General features: G+C 44.0%; 1 protein-coding gene across 1 annotated transcript in view; it reads left to right on the top strand.

Annotated features, from left to right (window-relative positions):
- Nucleotides 1-6,093, top strand: part of GLT1D1 (glycosyltransferase 1 domain containing 1) — a 115,755-nt gene extending 109,662 nt beyond the window's left edge. Inside the window, exon 12 of the mRNA XM_052654920.1 lies at nt 5,932-6,093. Within this exon, the coding sequence (XP_052510880.1) occupies nt 5,932-6,093 (162 nt within the window). The remainder of the gene's footprint in view (nt 1-5,931) is intronic.
- The last annotated feature ends 11,229 nt before the right edge of the window (nt 6,094-17,322 follow it).

Genomic DNA, 17,322 nt, shown 5'->3' with positions numbered 1-17,322 from the left:
AGCTCTTAGCATCAGGTGGCCAAAGTATTGGAGTTTCAGCTTCAACATCAGTCCTTCCAATGAATATTTAGGACTGATTTCCTTTAGGATGGACTGGTTTGGTCTCCTTGCAGTCCAAGGGACTCTCAAGAGTCTTATCCAACACTACAGTTCAAAAGCATCAGTTCTTCGGCATGCAGCTTTCTTTATAGTTCAACTCTCACATCCATACATGACTACTGGAAAAAACCACAGCTTTGACAAGATAAACCTTTGTTGGCAAAGTAATTTCTCTGCTTTTTAATATACTGTTTAGGTCAGTCATAGCTTTTCTTCCAAGGAGGAAGCGTCTTTTAATTTCATGGCTGCAGTCACCATCTGCAGTGATTTTGGAGCCCAGGAAAATAAAGTCTGACACTTTCCACTGTTTCCCCGTCTATTTCCCATGAAGTGATGGGACCAGATGCCATGATCTTAGTTTTTTAAATGTTGAGTTTTAAGCCAATGTTTTCACTCTTCTCTTTCACTTTCATCAAAAGGCTGATTAGTTCTTCTTCACTATGCACCCTTTAATGCCTCATAACTTATTATCATGAGTAATTTTCAAGAATAGATCATTACATGAGTGATGAACACTCCCCTTCCCAACCAGGATTGGCAGTCAGATGGTGAGTGTTCTGGCGAGTTCTGCAGGTATGTAGACGCCGTGGGGCTTTGGTTGGGATGATGATGAATTGGCATTTGTACTTGTTTCCTAGAATTTTTTTTAAATTTTTTATTTATTTAGTTTTGGCTGCACTGAGTCTTGTTGCTACACTTGGGCTTTCTCTAGCTGTGGCCAACAAGGTCTACTCTCTAGCTGTGGTGCACGGGCTTCTCATTTGTGATGGCTTCTCTTGTTGTGGAGCACAGGCTCTAGCCATGAGGGCTCAGTAGTTGTGGCACACAGGCTTAGTTGCTCCACTGCATGTGGGATCCTCCCGCACCGGGGATCGAACCTGTGTCCCCTGCATTGGCAGGCAGACTTCTAATGCCTGGACCACCAGGAAAGACCCTGGAAGTTTTGCTACAGCTCTTATAGCATGGTTCTTTGGTCCATTGGATGAGTGTCTGGTTGTGATGCAGGTGGTAGCCAGGCATCTCTGTTGAAGTGGCCTTCTGTCTTCAGGAGGCTATCTCAGGCTTCTTTGTGGGGTGACCTCGGGGCCCCATGATGGCAAGGGTGGGAGCTGTAAGGCCTTCTGAAGCTTTGTTTGGAAGTCGGACAACATTACTTCTGACCTAGTCTGTTAGTAAAAGCAAATTCCAGGACCAGCCTAGATTCAGGAGATGGGGAAATAGATCTCCTCCCCACTTTATGGGAGGAGTGGGCAGGTCCTATTGCAATGAGACGTTCATGAAAGGGGTGGAAGGGCTGTGGCCACCATCTTGCACAGAGTGAATGACAGAGTGTGTCAACATACTTTTCTCATTGTCCGCATGAGTGTGTTCAGAATATTGCCTTACTTGAAATGGGGAGCTGTTTCAGCTCAGAAGAAAAAATTTCAGAGCCTCAGAGAGAGACTCTCAACATTTCAGAGTGTGATTTTCTTCTTTCTTTTCTTTCAGTCCGTGTCCAGGGTTCTATGCCAGCGGCAAAGACATTTCTCTCTCCTCACCCAACTCCCTCGTGCTTTATTTCAGTCTGTGCTTTTTTGTTGTTGTTGTTCAGTCTCACATGCAGAGAGGAATAAACAGTGTGCTTTATCACATCCTGTTCCTAGAAACTCTATCAGTCAGGACTCTGTTGTAAAACGGTCATAGATTCTACAGAAATCATAAGCTGGGCGGGGGGTGAGTTTTAGCCAAAGTCTCTGTATCGGTAAATCAAAGATATGACCAGCATCTTAAAATAATGTACCAAAGCTATAAGCCTCTAGAATAACTTTAATAAGGATGTTGTTATCCTATGAGATGAGAATAAATATGTTATATTTTTATTATAAAAAGAATACCAATTTACCATAAAGTATATGCATACTGCTTAAAAATAAAATTCTATTCTACTGTAAATATTGCTATTTATATTGCTAGCTATAAAAATCATCCAACATTTAATTAACAATAATTTTGAGACTATGTGGATGTTCCTTGCAAACAGCAAAGCATTATGTATTAATCTCTGTTGTTTTATTGGAATTTACACAAGTTGGTGAATCATAATAATAATGATAGCTAAGTCTGTGCTAGGCTCTGCCCTGAATTCTTTGTATTAACTCATTAAATCCTCTCAGCATGCTACAAAGCAGGTACTTATTTTTTTAGTTGTTTAGTTGCTAAGTCGTGTCCAACTTTTTACCATCCCATGGATTGTAGCCTTGCCAGGCTCCTCTGTCCATGGAATTCTCCAGGCAAGAATACTGGAGTGAGTAGTCATTCTCGAGGGGATCTTCCGAACCCAGGGATCGAACCTCCATCTCCTGCACTGGCAGGCGGATTCTTTACCACTGAACCCCCTGGGAAGCCCTAGGTACTGTTATTATTCCTATTTTAAAGATGAAGAAACTGAGGCTCAGGTAACAAAATGCATCCAGCATCACTTCTGTGATTGTTTTTCATTAATTTTTATTGGAGTACAGTTGCTTTGCAATGTGTGTTAGTTTCTACTATACAGCAAAGGGAATCAGCTATATGTATACATATATCCCCTCTTTTTTGGATTTCCTTCCCATTTTGGTCACCACAGGGCATTAAGCAGAGTTCCCTATGCTATACAGTAGGTTCGTGTTAGTTACCTGTTTTAACCACAGTATGGTATATATGTCAATCCCAGTCTCCCAGTTCATCCCACCCTCTCCCCCCGCTTGGTATCCACACATTTGTCCTCAACATCTGTGACTCTATTCCTGCTTTGCAGATAAGTTCATCTGTATAATTTTTCTAGATTCCACATATTCATGATATTATATGATATTTGTTTTTCTCTTTCTGACTTACTTCACTCTGTATGATAGCCTCTGGGTCCATCCACATCTCTGCAAATGGCACAGTTTTGTTCCTTTTTAGGGCTGAGTAATATTCCATTGTATATATGTACCATATCTTCTTTATCCATCTCCTCTTGGACATAAATCACAGCAAGATCTTTTTTTGACCTACCTCCTAGAGTAACAACAACAAAAAATTAAACAAATGGGACCAAATTAAACTTAAAGACTTTTGCATAGCAAAGGAAACTATGAGATGAAAATACAACTCTCTGAATGGGAGAAAATATTTGCAAACAAGTTAACTGATGGCTCAGATGATAAAGTGTCTGCCTATAATGCGGGAGACCTGGGTTCAATCCCTGGGTCAGGAAGATCTCCTGGAGAAGGAAATGGCAACCCACTCCAGTGTTCTTGCCTGGAAAATCTCATGGATGGAGGAACCTGGTAGGTTACAGTCCATGGGGTCGCAAAGAGTCGGACATGACTGAGCGACTTCACTTTCACTTTCTTTAACTGACAAGGGATTATTCTCCAAAATATACAAATAGCTCATGCATCTCAGTATCAAAAAAAAAACAACCAACCCAACCAGAAAATGGTAGGGTGTGAATTTAAATGCAGGCCTCCTGGCTTATGAGCACTGCTTTGACTTATGTGCAAGCATAATAAATAATGCATGTTCCCTTCCTCTCTCTGAATACTCTTTTGCAATCAAAACAATTCTAATTCTTCCCAATTATGAAGGGTTTTGATTAAACCCTTAACCCTTAAACTCTTTAAACTCTTATTAAAAAGTGGCCTCTTTGGGATTTCTCTGGCAGTCTTACTTTATTTTGGGCTTCCTTGGTTGCTCAGGTGGTAAAGAATCTGCCTGCAGTGTGGTCCAGTCACGCAAGGCTGAAAGATAAGCGTCTTTTCATTTTGTTGCTGCTGCTGCTGCTACTGCTGCTAAGTCACTTCAGTTGTGTCTGACTCTGTGCGACCCCATAGACGGCAGCCCACCAGGCTCCCCTGTCCCTGGGATTCTCCAGGCAAGAATGCTGGAGTGGGTTGCCATTTCCTTCTCCAATGTATGAAAGTGAAAAGTGAAAGTGAAGTCGCTCAGTCCTGTCTGAGTCGTAGTGACCCCATGGACTGCAGCCCACTGGGCTCCTCCGTCCATGGGATTTTCCAGGCAAGAGTGCTGGAGTAGGGTGCCATTGTCGTCTCTGTATTTTGTCGCTGTACCGCTCTAAGTATGTGGTAACCTTATTGTCATGTAATTTTAAGTGACCCTCAGGCTTCACTTCTCCTATCCCATGCTGGGTCCATATCACCAGAAATGGAATTGATGTATAAAGGAAAAAATATTGCAATATCACGAATCAACCACTTATTAGCTGAATACATTGGGTGTCCCAGGTGGTTAAGTGGTAAAGAATCCACCTGCTAATATAGGAGGTGCAAGAGTCATGGGTTCAATTCCTGGGTCAGGAAGGTCCCCTGGAGTAGAGAATGGCAACCTACTCTAATATTCCTGCTGGGAGAATTCCATGGACAGAGGAACCTGGTGGGCTATAGTCTATGAGATCTCAAAGAGTCAGACATGGCTGAGCAGCTGAGCACACACAGACACAGAATGCCATACCTCAGTTTTTTTCCTTTTCTTTTAAAATATGCTTTGTGACATTTAGTATATACCACAAGATAGAAAATACAGTAAAAAGAAAATTATGTACTTATTCCCCAGTGTGTGCATGCTAAGTCATTTCAAATAAAACATTACTAATGTAAAAAAAAAAAAAAAAAAAGAATCTGCCTGCAACACAGAAGACCTGGGTTCAATCCCGGGGTTGAGAAGATCCCCTGGAGAAGGGAATGGCAACCCACTTCAGTATTCTTGCCTAGAGAATCCCATGGGCAGAGGAGCCTGATGGGCTACAGTCCATGGGGTTGCAAAGAGTCAGACACAACTGAGCAACTAAGTGTGCACTTGGGGACTTCTCTGGCAGTCCACTGGTTAAGACTCTGTGCTTCAAATCCAGGGAGTGCAGGTTTGATCCCTGGTCAAGGAGCTAAGATCCCACCTGCTCACATTGAATCCAAAACAAAAAAAAAGTTTTTAATTATTAAAAGAGGTGGCCACTTTTTATTGCATCAGTGTCTACAAAAAGTATGGATAAACATAGAGCAATGTAGACTTCCTCACTCTGAAGCTGAGCACCAGAAGCAAAGTCTAGAAACTTGAGGCTGGTTAAATCCCCTCTCCCCTGTGGAGTCAGGGGCAGAGCAGGGCTTATCTGTCAAGTGCTCACTGCCCCTTGAGAGATGATCAGTGTGGGATTCAGAGAGGTTAACTAGTTTGCCCAAAGCTGCACAGCTAAGTTATGTGTTTCAAAGAGGATTTGCACCCAGATCTGGGCCAGTAGAAGCCTGACCTTTTCCACTCCATCAGATGATGTCCATGATTTGAAGACATGCTCTGTGCCCAGAAAAGATGAAGGAATATAATGAAAAGCAAACAAAAACAGAAACAAAATTGGGCAGGGGTACTATTTTCTATAATATAGGAGCTCAGATCCTGGAGTAAGACCTGACTTCATCTCCCAGCTGAGTACAAAGGAGGGAAGAAATAAATTATGGATCTAAGAGTCACTGTAAGAACTCGGTTACTGTAAGAAACAGCAAATTTGGGCAATCTAGAAAAGAAAGATGGAGGAAGCATAATTGATGGCTCCAGTATTTTTCCACGATGTTCACCCTTGCGCGTGTGCGTGCATGTGCACACGTGTGTGTGTGGTTTGTGTATGTAATTTCTTATTCAGTCCCAATGTTTGCACTAACTTGCATCCCTCTGAAGGGCTATTTTTTTTTTTTTCCAGAATAAGGGAGGTGGACAAAAGAGGGACCAGGAGCAAAGGCCAACCTGGGCTTTCAGATGTGTTTGCATCCCGCATTTCACCAATTACTTACCTCTCTTTCTCCTCCACCTCCTTCTTTGCAGGAGTTTGTTCAGCTGGCAAAGAGACTGGTGAGCGATCCGGCATTAGAGAAAAAAATTGTGGCCAACGGAAAGGAGTATGTGAGAAAGTATCATTCGTGGCAGGAGGAGAGACAGACCTACAGGCAGCTGGTCAGGACGCTGGAGAGAAGCACTGAGGACTAAGTACTTGCCTGGTGCTGTGAGATGCTCAGCCGTGGGCGGATACCCTTGGACAGAGCTCTGGGCAAGGGGCCTGGCCAGTACAAACCAAGCCCAGTTCATTGGAATCGTAGACCTATCAGTCACAAGACGATTCATCCAAAAACCTCTCTGTGCTTCCAAGTAACATCCCAGATGTGCTTCCGGATCATACCTCCTGGAGATGCAGTCCTCACTGGGGTGGGGGCGTGGTCACTGGTTTTAAGGGGAGTCAGGGAGAGAGCTGGATTAGCTGCTTTAGGACGTTCCTAGGGCCAACAAGGACTTATTTTGTAAGCCCTCACAGGGTAGACACCTCTCTCCTGTCTTCTGATGACCTGTAGCCCATCACTGCCTTCTCAAGGAGCAAAAGCAAACATCAGACACGTCAGCTGAGAGGGGTCCTGGCAGCGATTTTTAACATGGTACAGACCCTGCAGCAAATCTGGGGCTGACAGATGTCTGGCTGCATCCCCAGGCTCTGCAGGTTTGCATCTCTGAACACCGGAAGCAGGGCTGTGTGTAATCAGTCATGTAACTGTAAGATAGCCTGGACCTCTTTAGATAAGCAGCCAGCACCACCCCCACTCCCCCACCCTGTAGGCTCCACCTACCTCTGGTTGAATTGGGGTTGAAAATCAGTTGGCACTAAGGCCGCATCACCCATGTCCTGGAAGACACTGGAACTGACTCTGGGTTCAGTATCAGGGACTCAGCCTTAGAGACCCAGCAGTGAGTGGAGATCAGGTCACCAGCCTCCAGCCCATCTCAGGACCGGCACGTGGTGACCTTATCCAATGTGGGGCGAGTTTAACCAAGTGTTCCCATCACTGTAAGGACATCCTGACCACACCAGTGGGGCATCCCCCAAACCCTGGGCTTATTTTCTTCGGTGGCAGCATTTGCCTCTGTTGGATCCTGAAACCCCCACTTTCCAGTGGACATTCCGTGGTGACTGGGCACGACGTGCTCTTTCTTGGGTAAAGTTGGAAGCCACAGGATCCAAAGGAGGAGATGAAGCCAGCTCTGAGTCCATCCGAGGAAGTGTTTCCTTAGGGTTTGTTCTGATGCCCGCAGACCCTGGAGGGGGCAGAAAGACCCACGCTATCTTTGCTTCAGACTTCACAACATCTTGGGCTTTTTTCTTTCCAATCATCCTGTTTTTATGAACAGTCAAACCTAAAAGAGGAAGGCTCTGACTGAATACCTTAAACTCTAGTGCTGATGACATGGAGATGAAAACAGCGTATTTATAGATTCTGTCCCGTGTCATTTCCAGTTTAATACTACTCTGACAACAGAGTACCTTCCCAAAGGCAGTTATCTGGTAAACCTACTCCTCATGCTCAGGATTCTCTAACAATACCCATCACCATCCTCCTCCTTTTTTTTTTTTTTTTGGTGACATCTGAGGGTCACGAGAGTTGGGGCTCCCCTATGGCCATAGAGAAGAGAGGAAGGGAGAAACAGAGTCCAAACTCCTAGTGGACAGATCCGTCTGAGTTTGGAATCAGTGATGCCAACCTAAGACAAGGCCAAGTGTTGTCCTGGGTACTGACCAGTGATGCTGCTGCTGATAAAATACTGGTCCTGGTCCACTGGGAGTCTCTGCTCTCATCCTGGTTGAATGATATTGTATGTGCTTGGCTCCACTGAACCTCAGCATAGTTCTTCCATATCTTTATAGAAACACACACACATGCTTCATGCCCTTTGGGGAAGGGCATGTTTTTAAATGAATAAAGTGTCACCATCTGCTGTACAGCAAGATTCCCTGTGTGTTCCTTTTGTGAGCCTGATTCAACAAGAACCAGACCCACCCCACCCTCCAGTTCCTGCACTTTAAAAGCAGATATTAGTACACTGATGCAACTCATTAAGAAGGGTTTAAAATACAATTGCTATTTTAATACCAAAGTATAGACGTAAAAAGAATGCTTTTCTGTAAATGTTCTAGATGCTCTCAGTTTCATACTCCGTTAACTTTATGTTTAAACATTTTGCGTATAGTTTCCAATTTGCTGATGTACAGGTTTGGATGACTCAACGAGTCAATTTCCAGATAGAACTAAGACACTATAACCTTCACATGTGGAGGGAAATTGCATTTAACGCAGCATGGTGTTCTCTAGCAAAGAGACACTGCTTGTACCTGACTTGCAATTGGTGTGATGGGCTGGCTGGCGCTCACTGCTTCTGCCAGAAGAGCCCTCTGCACCCCTTCAACCACACTTTTGCAATGAAGTTAATAGCTTTGTTTTGATCTGAAAGTTTCATCAGGTATCTTCAGGTTTCCAAAGGCAGACTGTGCAGGCTCTCCACGCCGATGGGAATGGGTGGTCCACACGGTGCCTTGGGCGCCCCGCAGACTGGAATGCGCCGCTAGCTAGTTTCCGTTCTGATGGCTTCCCTCACTGTGGCTCAGATGCTGAAGAGTCCGCCTACAATGCAGGAGACCCGGGTTCGATCCCTGGGTCGGGAGATCCCCTGAGAAGGCAGTGGCTACTCACTCCTGTATTCTTGCCTGGAGAATCCCGTGGACAGAGGCGCCCAACAGAGCAACTAACACGCTCACACACACTGTCAGTTCGGGATGGGATTTGGAAATCCTCTGTCCTCTCAACCGGCACGTGGCTTCAAGTGGTCATTGCATTTCTGTGTCATCTTCAGTAACAGTACTTGGCAGAGCTGCATAAACTCTTCCCTAGAAGCTTCCTGGTGCTTGACCTTGCACTTCGTTAATTGCAGCCCATTAGGCAACTGAGCGACTTCCCTTTCACTTTTCACTTTCATGCATTGGAGAAGGAAATGGCAACCCACTCCAGTGTTCTTGCCTGGAGAACCCCAGGCATGGGGGAACCTGGTGGGCTGCCATCTATGGGGTCACACAGAGTTGGACACGACTGAAGCAACTTAGCAGCAGCAGCAGCAGCAGGAGATGGAGAGAGCCAGCTCTTGTCTTCTTCCTCCTCCCACCTCTCTCTCCTCCCCCTTTCATGTACATCTCCCCATACCCCACCTCCCACCTCCCTTCCCCTTTCTGACCCAGTCTCCTCTTGGAGAGTTAGGAGTCTGATGTGGGAATGACACACAGAAGTCCTCCCCAGCCAAAGCCTGCCCTCACCAGGGAGGCCAGGTAGTAAAAGCAGAAGTTCCCCAGCCTCAGCTTTTATTTTTAATTTTATTTAATTTTTAAAAATAATTTCATTTATCTATTGTTGGCTGTTGCTGCCTGGGCTCTTTCTCTAGTTGCAGAGTATGGGCTACTCTAGCTGCCGTGCGTGGGCTTCTCGTTGTGATGGCTTCTCTTGTGGAGCACAGTCTCCAGGGCGTGCGGGCTTCAGGAGCTGTGGCTCCCGGGCTCTAGAGCACAGACTCAGTGGTTGCAGTACATGGGTTTAGTTGCCCCGCAGCATGTGGAATCTTTCCGGAGCAGGGATCGAATCTGTGTCCCCTGCATTGGCAGGCAAATTCTTATCCACTGGACCACCAGAGAAGTCCCCCCTCTCACTTTGCAAACTCCTGATGCTTGGGCTGTCTCTCAGACTGATTACACCAGAGTCTTGGAGGTGGAGTCACCCAGGTCTGAAGTTTCCCTGATCCATCCAATGTGCAGCCACAAGGGAGAAGGACTGACTGAAAACATCCACTTGAATATGGACCAGAATTTCAGGAAAAACAAGGACCATTGAAGTAAAGGTTGGTTGTGACTTTGTATTCAAAACTGAATCCCAACATTAAGAACATAGAGTACATTTGTCTAATGTTTACTAAGATTTATTTCTGCAGATAGAATTGAAACTCTCAGCACAGTGCCAAGAAATATTTCTCACAAACAAGTAAGCAAGACCCATCCACTGGGACTTCATCAATATTCCTCAGAGCTTCTTTTCTTCGTTTGATGTTGTCGTTTTCTTTTGCAGTGTCTGCCCTGTCATCATCCTTAAATCACTCATTACCTGGTTCCATCCTGCCACAGCCTCCTTTGCTTGGGTTTTAGGTAATTTGCCAGCATCCGTTTCATCCATTTCAGGAAATTCCTGCATCTTCTGCAAGGCTTGCTATTTCACTTTCTAGCTGACTTACATTATGTTGACATTTAAACATGTTGAATGTGGAACCATCATTAAGAGGGACCAACTCTATCCTGGGTATGGGGAGTAGAAGGGTATCATTTAGAATTAACATTTGGGTATGACTGACAGAAAATCCAAAATAATAGTGACTTCAGCAGAGAGAAATATATTTTTATCTATCAAGTAAAGAGAGTAATTCAGCTCAGATTGTGCTTCCCAGGGTCAGGGACCCTCCTCAGCAGGTGTTCCTTTCTACCCCCATGGTATAAGGTGGCTGCCCAAGCACTGCCATCATACCTGAATTCCAGGCTGCAGGAAGATGGAAAGTGGGAGCAAAGATTTATCTCTTTCCTTTCAGGAAAATTCCTGTTTCTAGTTACGTACTGTGCCCACATCCCATTGTAAGGGAAGCTTAGGATGGCAGGCTTTTCTCCCAGCAGCCATGTGCCCAGTTAAAAACCAAGGGTCTATTATTGAGACTTCCCTGGTGGTCCAATGACTAAGACTCTGTGCTCCCAATGTAGGGGGTTCAGGTTCAATCCCTGGTTTGGGAACTAGATCCCACATGCCGCAATTAAGAGTTCACATGCTGCAACTAAGACCCAGGGCAGCCAAATAAATAAATAAAGTTTTTAAAAACAAAACAAAACAATGATCTACAATCAAAAGGGAAGGGGTGAACAACCAGAGCAGACTATCCTAGAGCTATGGGACAGTTTCAAAAAGTATAACATGCATAATGAGAATGCCAGAAGGAAAAGAGAGAAAGAAACAAGAAATATTTGAAACAATAACTCCGCTGGTTCTCCAAGATCGAGGTCAGACACCAAACCACAGATTCAGCAAACTCAGAAATCATCAAGAAAGGTAAATGCCAGAAAAATATACATGTAAGCTTAACACATTCAAACTACAGAAAATCAAAAATAAAGAAAAGAAATACCTTGAAAGAAGTCACAGCGGGGGAAAAAACCCCACTTACGTAGAGAGGAAAAATTTGTAAGAATTATATCTGACTTCTATGGAACCATGCAAACAAGATGAGAGTGGAGTGAAATATTTAAAGTTTTTTTAAAAAGAAAGAGGGACTTCCCTGGTGGTACAGTGGTTAAGAATCCACCTTCCATCTAGAAAGATGGTACTGATTAACCTATTTGAAGGGCAGCAAATGGGCATCCCAAGTGACGCAAGTGGTAAAGAACCCACCTGCCAGTGCAGGAGACATAAAAGACGCAGGTTTGATCCCTGGCTCGGGAAGATCCCCTGGTTGAGGGCATGGCAACCCACTACAGTATTCTTGCCTAGAGAATCCGTTGGACAGAGGAGCCTGGCAGGCTGCAGTCCATGGGGTCGCACAAAGTCGGACACAACTCAATCGACTTAGCACAATGGAGATGCAGATACAGAGAACAGACCTATGGACTGGAGTTTGGGGGGGGGGAAGAAGAGGGTGGGACAGAAGGAGAGACTAACATGGAAACATATACATTACCATATTTTAAATAGATAGCCAGTGGGAATTTGCTGTATGACTCAGGGAGCTCAAACTAGTGCTCTGTGACAACTTAGAGGGGTGGGATAGGGTGGGAACTGGGAGGGAAGTTTACGAGTGAGGGGTCATATGTGTAGCTATGGCTGACTCATGCTGATGTATGGGAGGAACCAGCGCAATATTGTAAAGCAATTATCCTTCAATTAAAAATAAATTTAAAAAATCCATCTTCCAGCGCAGGGGCACAAGTTCAATCCCTGGTGGAGGAACAAAGATCCCACATGCCAGGGGGCTAAAGCTCCTGTGCTCTGACTACTGAGCCTGTGCACCATACTTACAGAGAAACCCACAGGCTGCAATGAAAGATACTGCATTTTGCAGTGAAGAACCTGAGTGCCGTAACTAAGACTCGACACAACCAAATAAATAACTATTAAGCAATAGATAAATAGAGAGAAGGGGAAATGCCTATTTGGAACAGCTTGCAGTACAGTAGCCACTGTGAAAAACTGGTTTTAAATTCTGTAGTGGTTACAGCTGTATGACCTCTTACTAATCACTAAAGACCTTTTAGTGCCAAGAAAAGTGTTTTACATAAGGTTTTGATTCAGTTTTGAAGGCCATCCCAACACAGTTCACCTTTTCTTCCCAAGATCTCATTTGTATACAAACCCTCAGCTGGGGCCATGTATCGATTATTGCCTCAAACCCTGAGTACAAGGGTTTCCAGCTGAATCTCCTACAATGTTTCTTTGTGTGAGGTGAGACACAGTCCTGGAAGACATAATAAAATAAAACGTATTGACTTTATATGTAATCCCAGTCTTTTCACTGGTTGTTCTCCTGGTTCCCCTAAATAAGTAAGCATGGCAATGCTCATGTCGGAAGGTCTTGGGAAATAGAAAGTTTCTGAAATGATCCATGAGTCAGTTTGACTGAGACGAAACAAAAATTTGGACTAAAAAATAAGATCATGCAGTATTTGCCTTTCTCTGACTTATTTTGCTTAGCCTAATGCCCTCCAAGTCTGTCCATGTTGTTGCCAATGGCGACATTTCACTCTTTGGAGAGTAGTAGCCCGTTGCATTTATGTATCACATCTTTATCCATTTGTCTGTAGATGGACGCTCAGGTGGTTTCCATATCTTTGGTCAGTATTTCTTTCTTTTTTAAAATAAAATAAAAATTTATTTTTTGGCCATGTCACTTGGGGCATGTGGGATCTTAGTTACAGGACCAGGAATCAAAACCATATCCTCTGCACTGGAAGCATGGAGTCTTAACCACTGGACTGCCAGGGAAATCCCCTAAGCCAGTATTTCTTATCGCAGTTGAGAAAGGCACTGCTCTCTGGTATGGATACCATAATGAACACTCCTTATCCTTATCAGAGGGGTCACTTCCTAGCGGGCTCAACCATTCACACAGACATGGATGGATTATTACAAGCAGTCAGCGAGCATGCAGCCAACACTCAGGAAGGGATCAGATCAAAAGTCTGTGAGAATATGATCCATAAGGCAGTTATGCCTCCAAAGTTAGAATGAAAACCCCAGCCAAGGCTCTACAGGTCATTTCCAAGAGAATTGTTTTAGACTGTAAAGGAACTTCTGGTAAAAATGATTACAAAAAAAAGTCTGTCAGGGGGAGGGTGTCAATTTAAAAAAATTAAAATGACTTCATCTTTATCTGTGGCCACAATCTATTTTAAAGAGATTATTTTACAATCTACTTCTTTCTTCAAACTCATTAATAGTCCTTAAAAATTCAGGCTGAAAGAAATATCTTCCCTCCAAATTACACAATTCTGCTAAATTACAAAATCTTTCTTCTTAGGAAAAAAAAAATAACTTCATAATGCCATTCTCAGTAGAAGCCTTCGAACTCTTTCTACAATCTTTAGAAAGCCCCAGCTATTAAGAGAGTCGCGGTTCATTTAAAGTGGATTTTCTTCTTTAGCATCTAATATAAAAATATGCTAAGTATTTCCTCCAAATCAGAAAGGTTAATAACCAGGTATTTGCAAGAAGTCAGAGAATGAGGAACCAAGTAATACTAGGAGACTAGCTTTCTGACTTGGTATTTGGTGCAAATTCCCCCATTTTAGAAACAGCTGGAAAAACAACTCACAGAGTCTAAAGATCTGTTAGATTTCTTCTTGCTAAGAAGGGTTCCCTGTCTGTGTTACAGAGTCTAGGCTCATATTGCTCACTGCACAAAAGGTCAGTATATCAAGAGAGGAGATGTTGGCGCAAAGGATAGCGACTTCATTTAAAAACCAGCAGATTGAGAAGACGGTGGACGAGTGTCCCAAAGAACCATCTTCTCGAAGTTAGAATTCAGACTTCTTTGATACTAGAAGGGGAGAAGGTGTGGCTGGCTGGTGCAAACTTCTTGGTGTAGGAATCCTTTGTTCTTGCAGCTGTCCTAGTAGGTCAGGTCACCATGTTCTTATAAGAGTGTAACAAGACAAATATTATTCTCTGTTCTGAAACATTTTATCTCTGTATGGATGGAAGTTTTATACCTTTAAAGGTCAGAGCCTTGAGAAGGGCTCTCCTGTATATTTCAGGCTCTAGGGAACATTCTTTTACAAAAGGTGCGGGGCCAGCATGACTCAGCCCAGGCAAAAGAGCCCAAGAGTTGGAGCTAAAGGAATAGATCCAACATGGAGTCAGGTTTGCCCTTCTCTGTCGCATTGTTCCTTTCCTGTCCTATCTCTCCCAGTGTCTAATTCAGACACTATCCGGTGTCTAAATGAGTTTAGAGGCTCAGTGGGCATATAAAAAATGATAATACACAAGGTGATTGAAAAAACATCTGTGTTTATGACTTAAAATGGTGTCATTACTCCAATTTTGTCAGTAATCACAAACATTAGTTGGACACTGTGTGCTGGGCGGGGTGCTCAATGCTGAGGACCTTGAACTTTACTGGAGCTCTGTGTTCCTGGAAAGCAGCAAAGGTTAAGAAATACACTCCCCACATTTATGTTCAGGGAAATGGTTTACTGCAAAGGACTTCCGTTTCCCACATGGCTTACATGAACTCACAGATTGCCTACTCCCCCAACTTCCCATGCACTTCTCCTTCCTCAGGTCCTGGTCCAGCCTTAGTCAGAGGCAGCAGAGAGCTCATCCATCACAGCCCCCCAACCCCGCCCCCAACAGCCTAGTCTCAGGACACAGACATCTCCCGCACATCCCACTTCCCCATACCGGGCTCTTTCTAAGCCTTGTTTCCTCTTCCTAGATTTAATAAAAAAAATCCACTTTGCAAAACGCAGGAGATGCTTGCAAATCTTATTGTCAGAGACTCCTCTCTATTGTAAGAAATCCTCACAAATCCACTCCAATAAAATCTCTCTTTGCTAACTCAGGATTTGCTTCTTTTTGACAGTGCCTTAGCTGCGGTGTCTCAGTCCTCACACCAACCCCATGACTTAACAGATGAGGAAACCGAGGCTCTGAAACTGGTCCTGAGTCACAGGCATGGAAAGAGATAGAGCCAGAAAGCAGACTCGGGGCTGCTTAGACTGTTTTCTCGCCTCTCTCATTCCCTGCCCCCACCCCTTCTCTCTCTGTCTCACATTCTCTCTCTCATTCTCTCCTTGTCTCTCTCTCCAACCCTACGTGTGATTGTCTCCTTATCCCATGCACTTAATTGTCAGCTAGACTCTAAGGAATTTAGTTTGCACATGAACTAGATAACTGTTCAACCCAAGTCAAAGGGAATTGGAAAGGATCAGAGTATGTGACACCCAAATATGCCTCTTGGTCATATAGATTATTTTGAACTGAAGTCGGTGCCAAGATGAGTGACTGAAAGTGGCACAGTTGTGTCTGACTCTGTAACCCCATCAGCTACAGCCTGCCAGGCTACTTGGTCCATGGGATTTTTCCAGGCAAGAATACTGGAGTGGGTTGCCATTTCCTTCTCCCGGGGATCTTCCCAACCCAGGAATCAAAACCAGGTCTCCTATTTCTCATGCAGTTTCTTTGCCATCTGAGCCATCAGACAAACTTTACTAAATAACATTCATCTTCCATTAGTTTCCCTATCTGTTTATTTTCCCACAACTTATTGCCGCTAGAATCTCAAATCCCTTTTCCATTTGAGGCAGGAGGTAGATGCCCGCCTGCCATTCCAGGGTAAAGCAATTGGAGATTCAATCCTTGTGGACTGAAACTCCAAGACAAGAATACCAGAACAATTAAGAGAAGGCTAGACCCTGCCCAGATCACATGTTTCTCATTCTTGAAGTCAGGAGACCTCCCTGACCAACGTGAGCAGAAAGTCTCCTTGGAGGTCAAAGGGGAGTGATGCTAGCTAATGCCAGGCTACCTATAGGCCTTTGCGGTAGAATCCATCTTGGCTAAGAGATGCGTGCACACACATGGGAGGATCTGGAGAGACACCAAAAAGGACTGTGAATCAGGCAAATCAAACTGATTGGTCAAAGGAAGCTAGGAGAAAAGCCCTGTATAAGTGATTTAAACATGACTCAGGGACTCTCCCTCTGAGTCTAACACATCCTATACTCTTTTCCTCTTAATGAATACTTTACTTGCTTCTCTACTTTCCGTCCTTGAGGAAATTCTCTGCAGAGCTGAAAGGCCAGGGCCTTGTCACTGACCACTGGTCTAGTGGCTAGGATCTGGTGCTCTCACCGTGTGACCCGGCCTCAGTCTCTGGCTGGGAACCTGAGCCCTACGTCAAGCCACTGCAGGCTGAGGCCACCAGAGGTCACTTTGTCTTTTCACGGCTCCAGATATATCTTGCCCTTTGTAGAAATTGTATGTAAGTCTCTGCCTCTGTAGGATTTTCACTTCCGTGAGCCTTCATATGCATGTGAATAAACTTGTTCTTCCTATTCATCCATCTTTTGTCAGATACACAGGATTCTGGCCCACGGATCCAACAGGGTAGAGGGAAGAGCTGTTTTCCCTCATGTAAGTTTTAATATCAATATGTTTATTTTGAATGAATTACATAGTTAGGAGTATTGTTATTTGTTGATCAGTAGAACCGAGATAGAATTTTGATCAATAGGTCTTAAATATGTGTGAAAGCATGCTAAGTTCCTTCAGTCGTGTCTGACTCTTTGCAACCCTATGGGCTGTTGCCCGTCAGGCTCCTCTGTCTTTGGAATTCTCTAGGCAAGAATACTGGAGTGTGTTGCCGTGCCCTCCTCCAGGGGATCTTCCCAACCCAGGGATCGAACCCATATCTTTTATGTCTCCTGCATTGGCAGGCACCACTAATGCCATCTGGGAAGCCCAGGTCTTAAATATAATAAGACTTTATTGTTTTTAGAATGTTTTTAGCAGCCTGAAAACAACTGTTCTTGAGATAACCTCATAAACTATGATATTGCCTTTATTCAAAATTTTTCCTATTTTGTGGTGGCAGAATACTACACCAATATATAAACTAAGCATATATTTTTTGCACGCACCCATACAGGTACACACTTATATTAATTCTTTGTGAAAATTGGACCATTTTGAGCTTATTGCTTATGGGACTGGTGGTAGGCATTGTCAGACCAGATTCAGATACAAGAGTCAAATTCTTGGCGTGAGTTGCTAAGAAGACTTTGGAATTTCCAGAGAGAGAAAACAAAGAGTCTTGAAAACCAAGGCT

This window comes from Budorcas taxicolor, chromosome 17 (assembly GCF_023091745.1).
Source record: "Budorcas taxicolor isolate Tak-1 chromosome 17, Takin1.1, whole genome shotgun sequence".
In the NCBI taxonomy this organism is placed as follows: Eukaryota; Metazoa; Chordata; class Mammalia; order Artiodactyla; family Bovidae; genus Budorcas; species Budorcas taxicolor.
The sequence above is the reverse complement of the archived record's forward strand: the minus strand, read 5'-3'. Positions and strand labels throughout refer to the sequence as shown.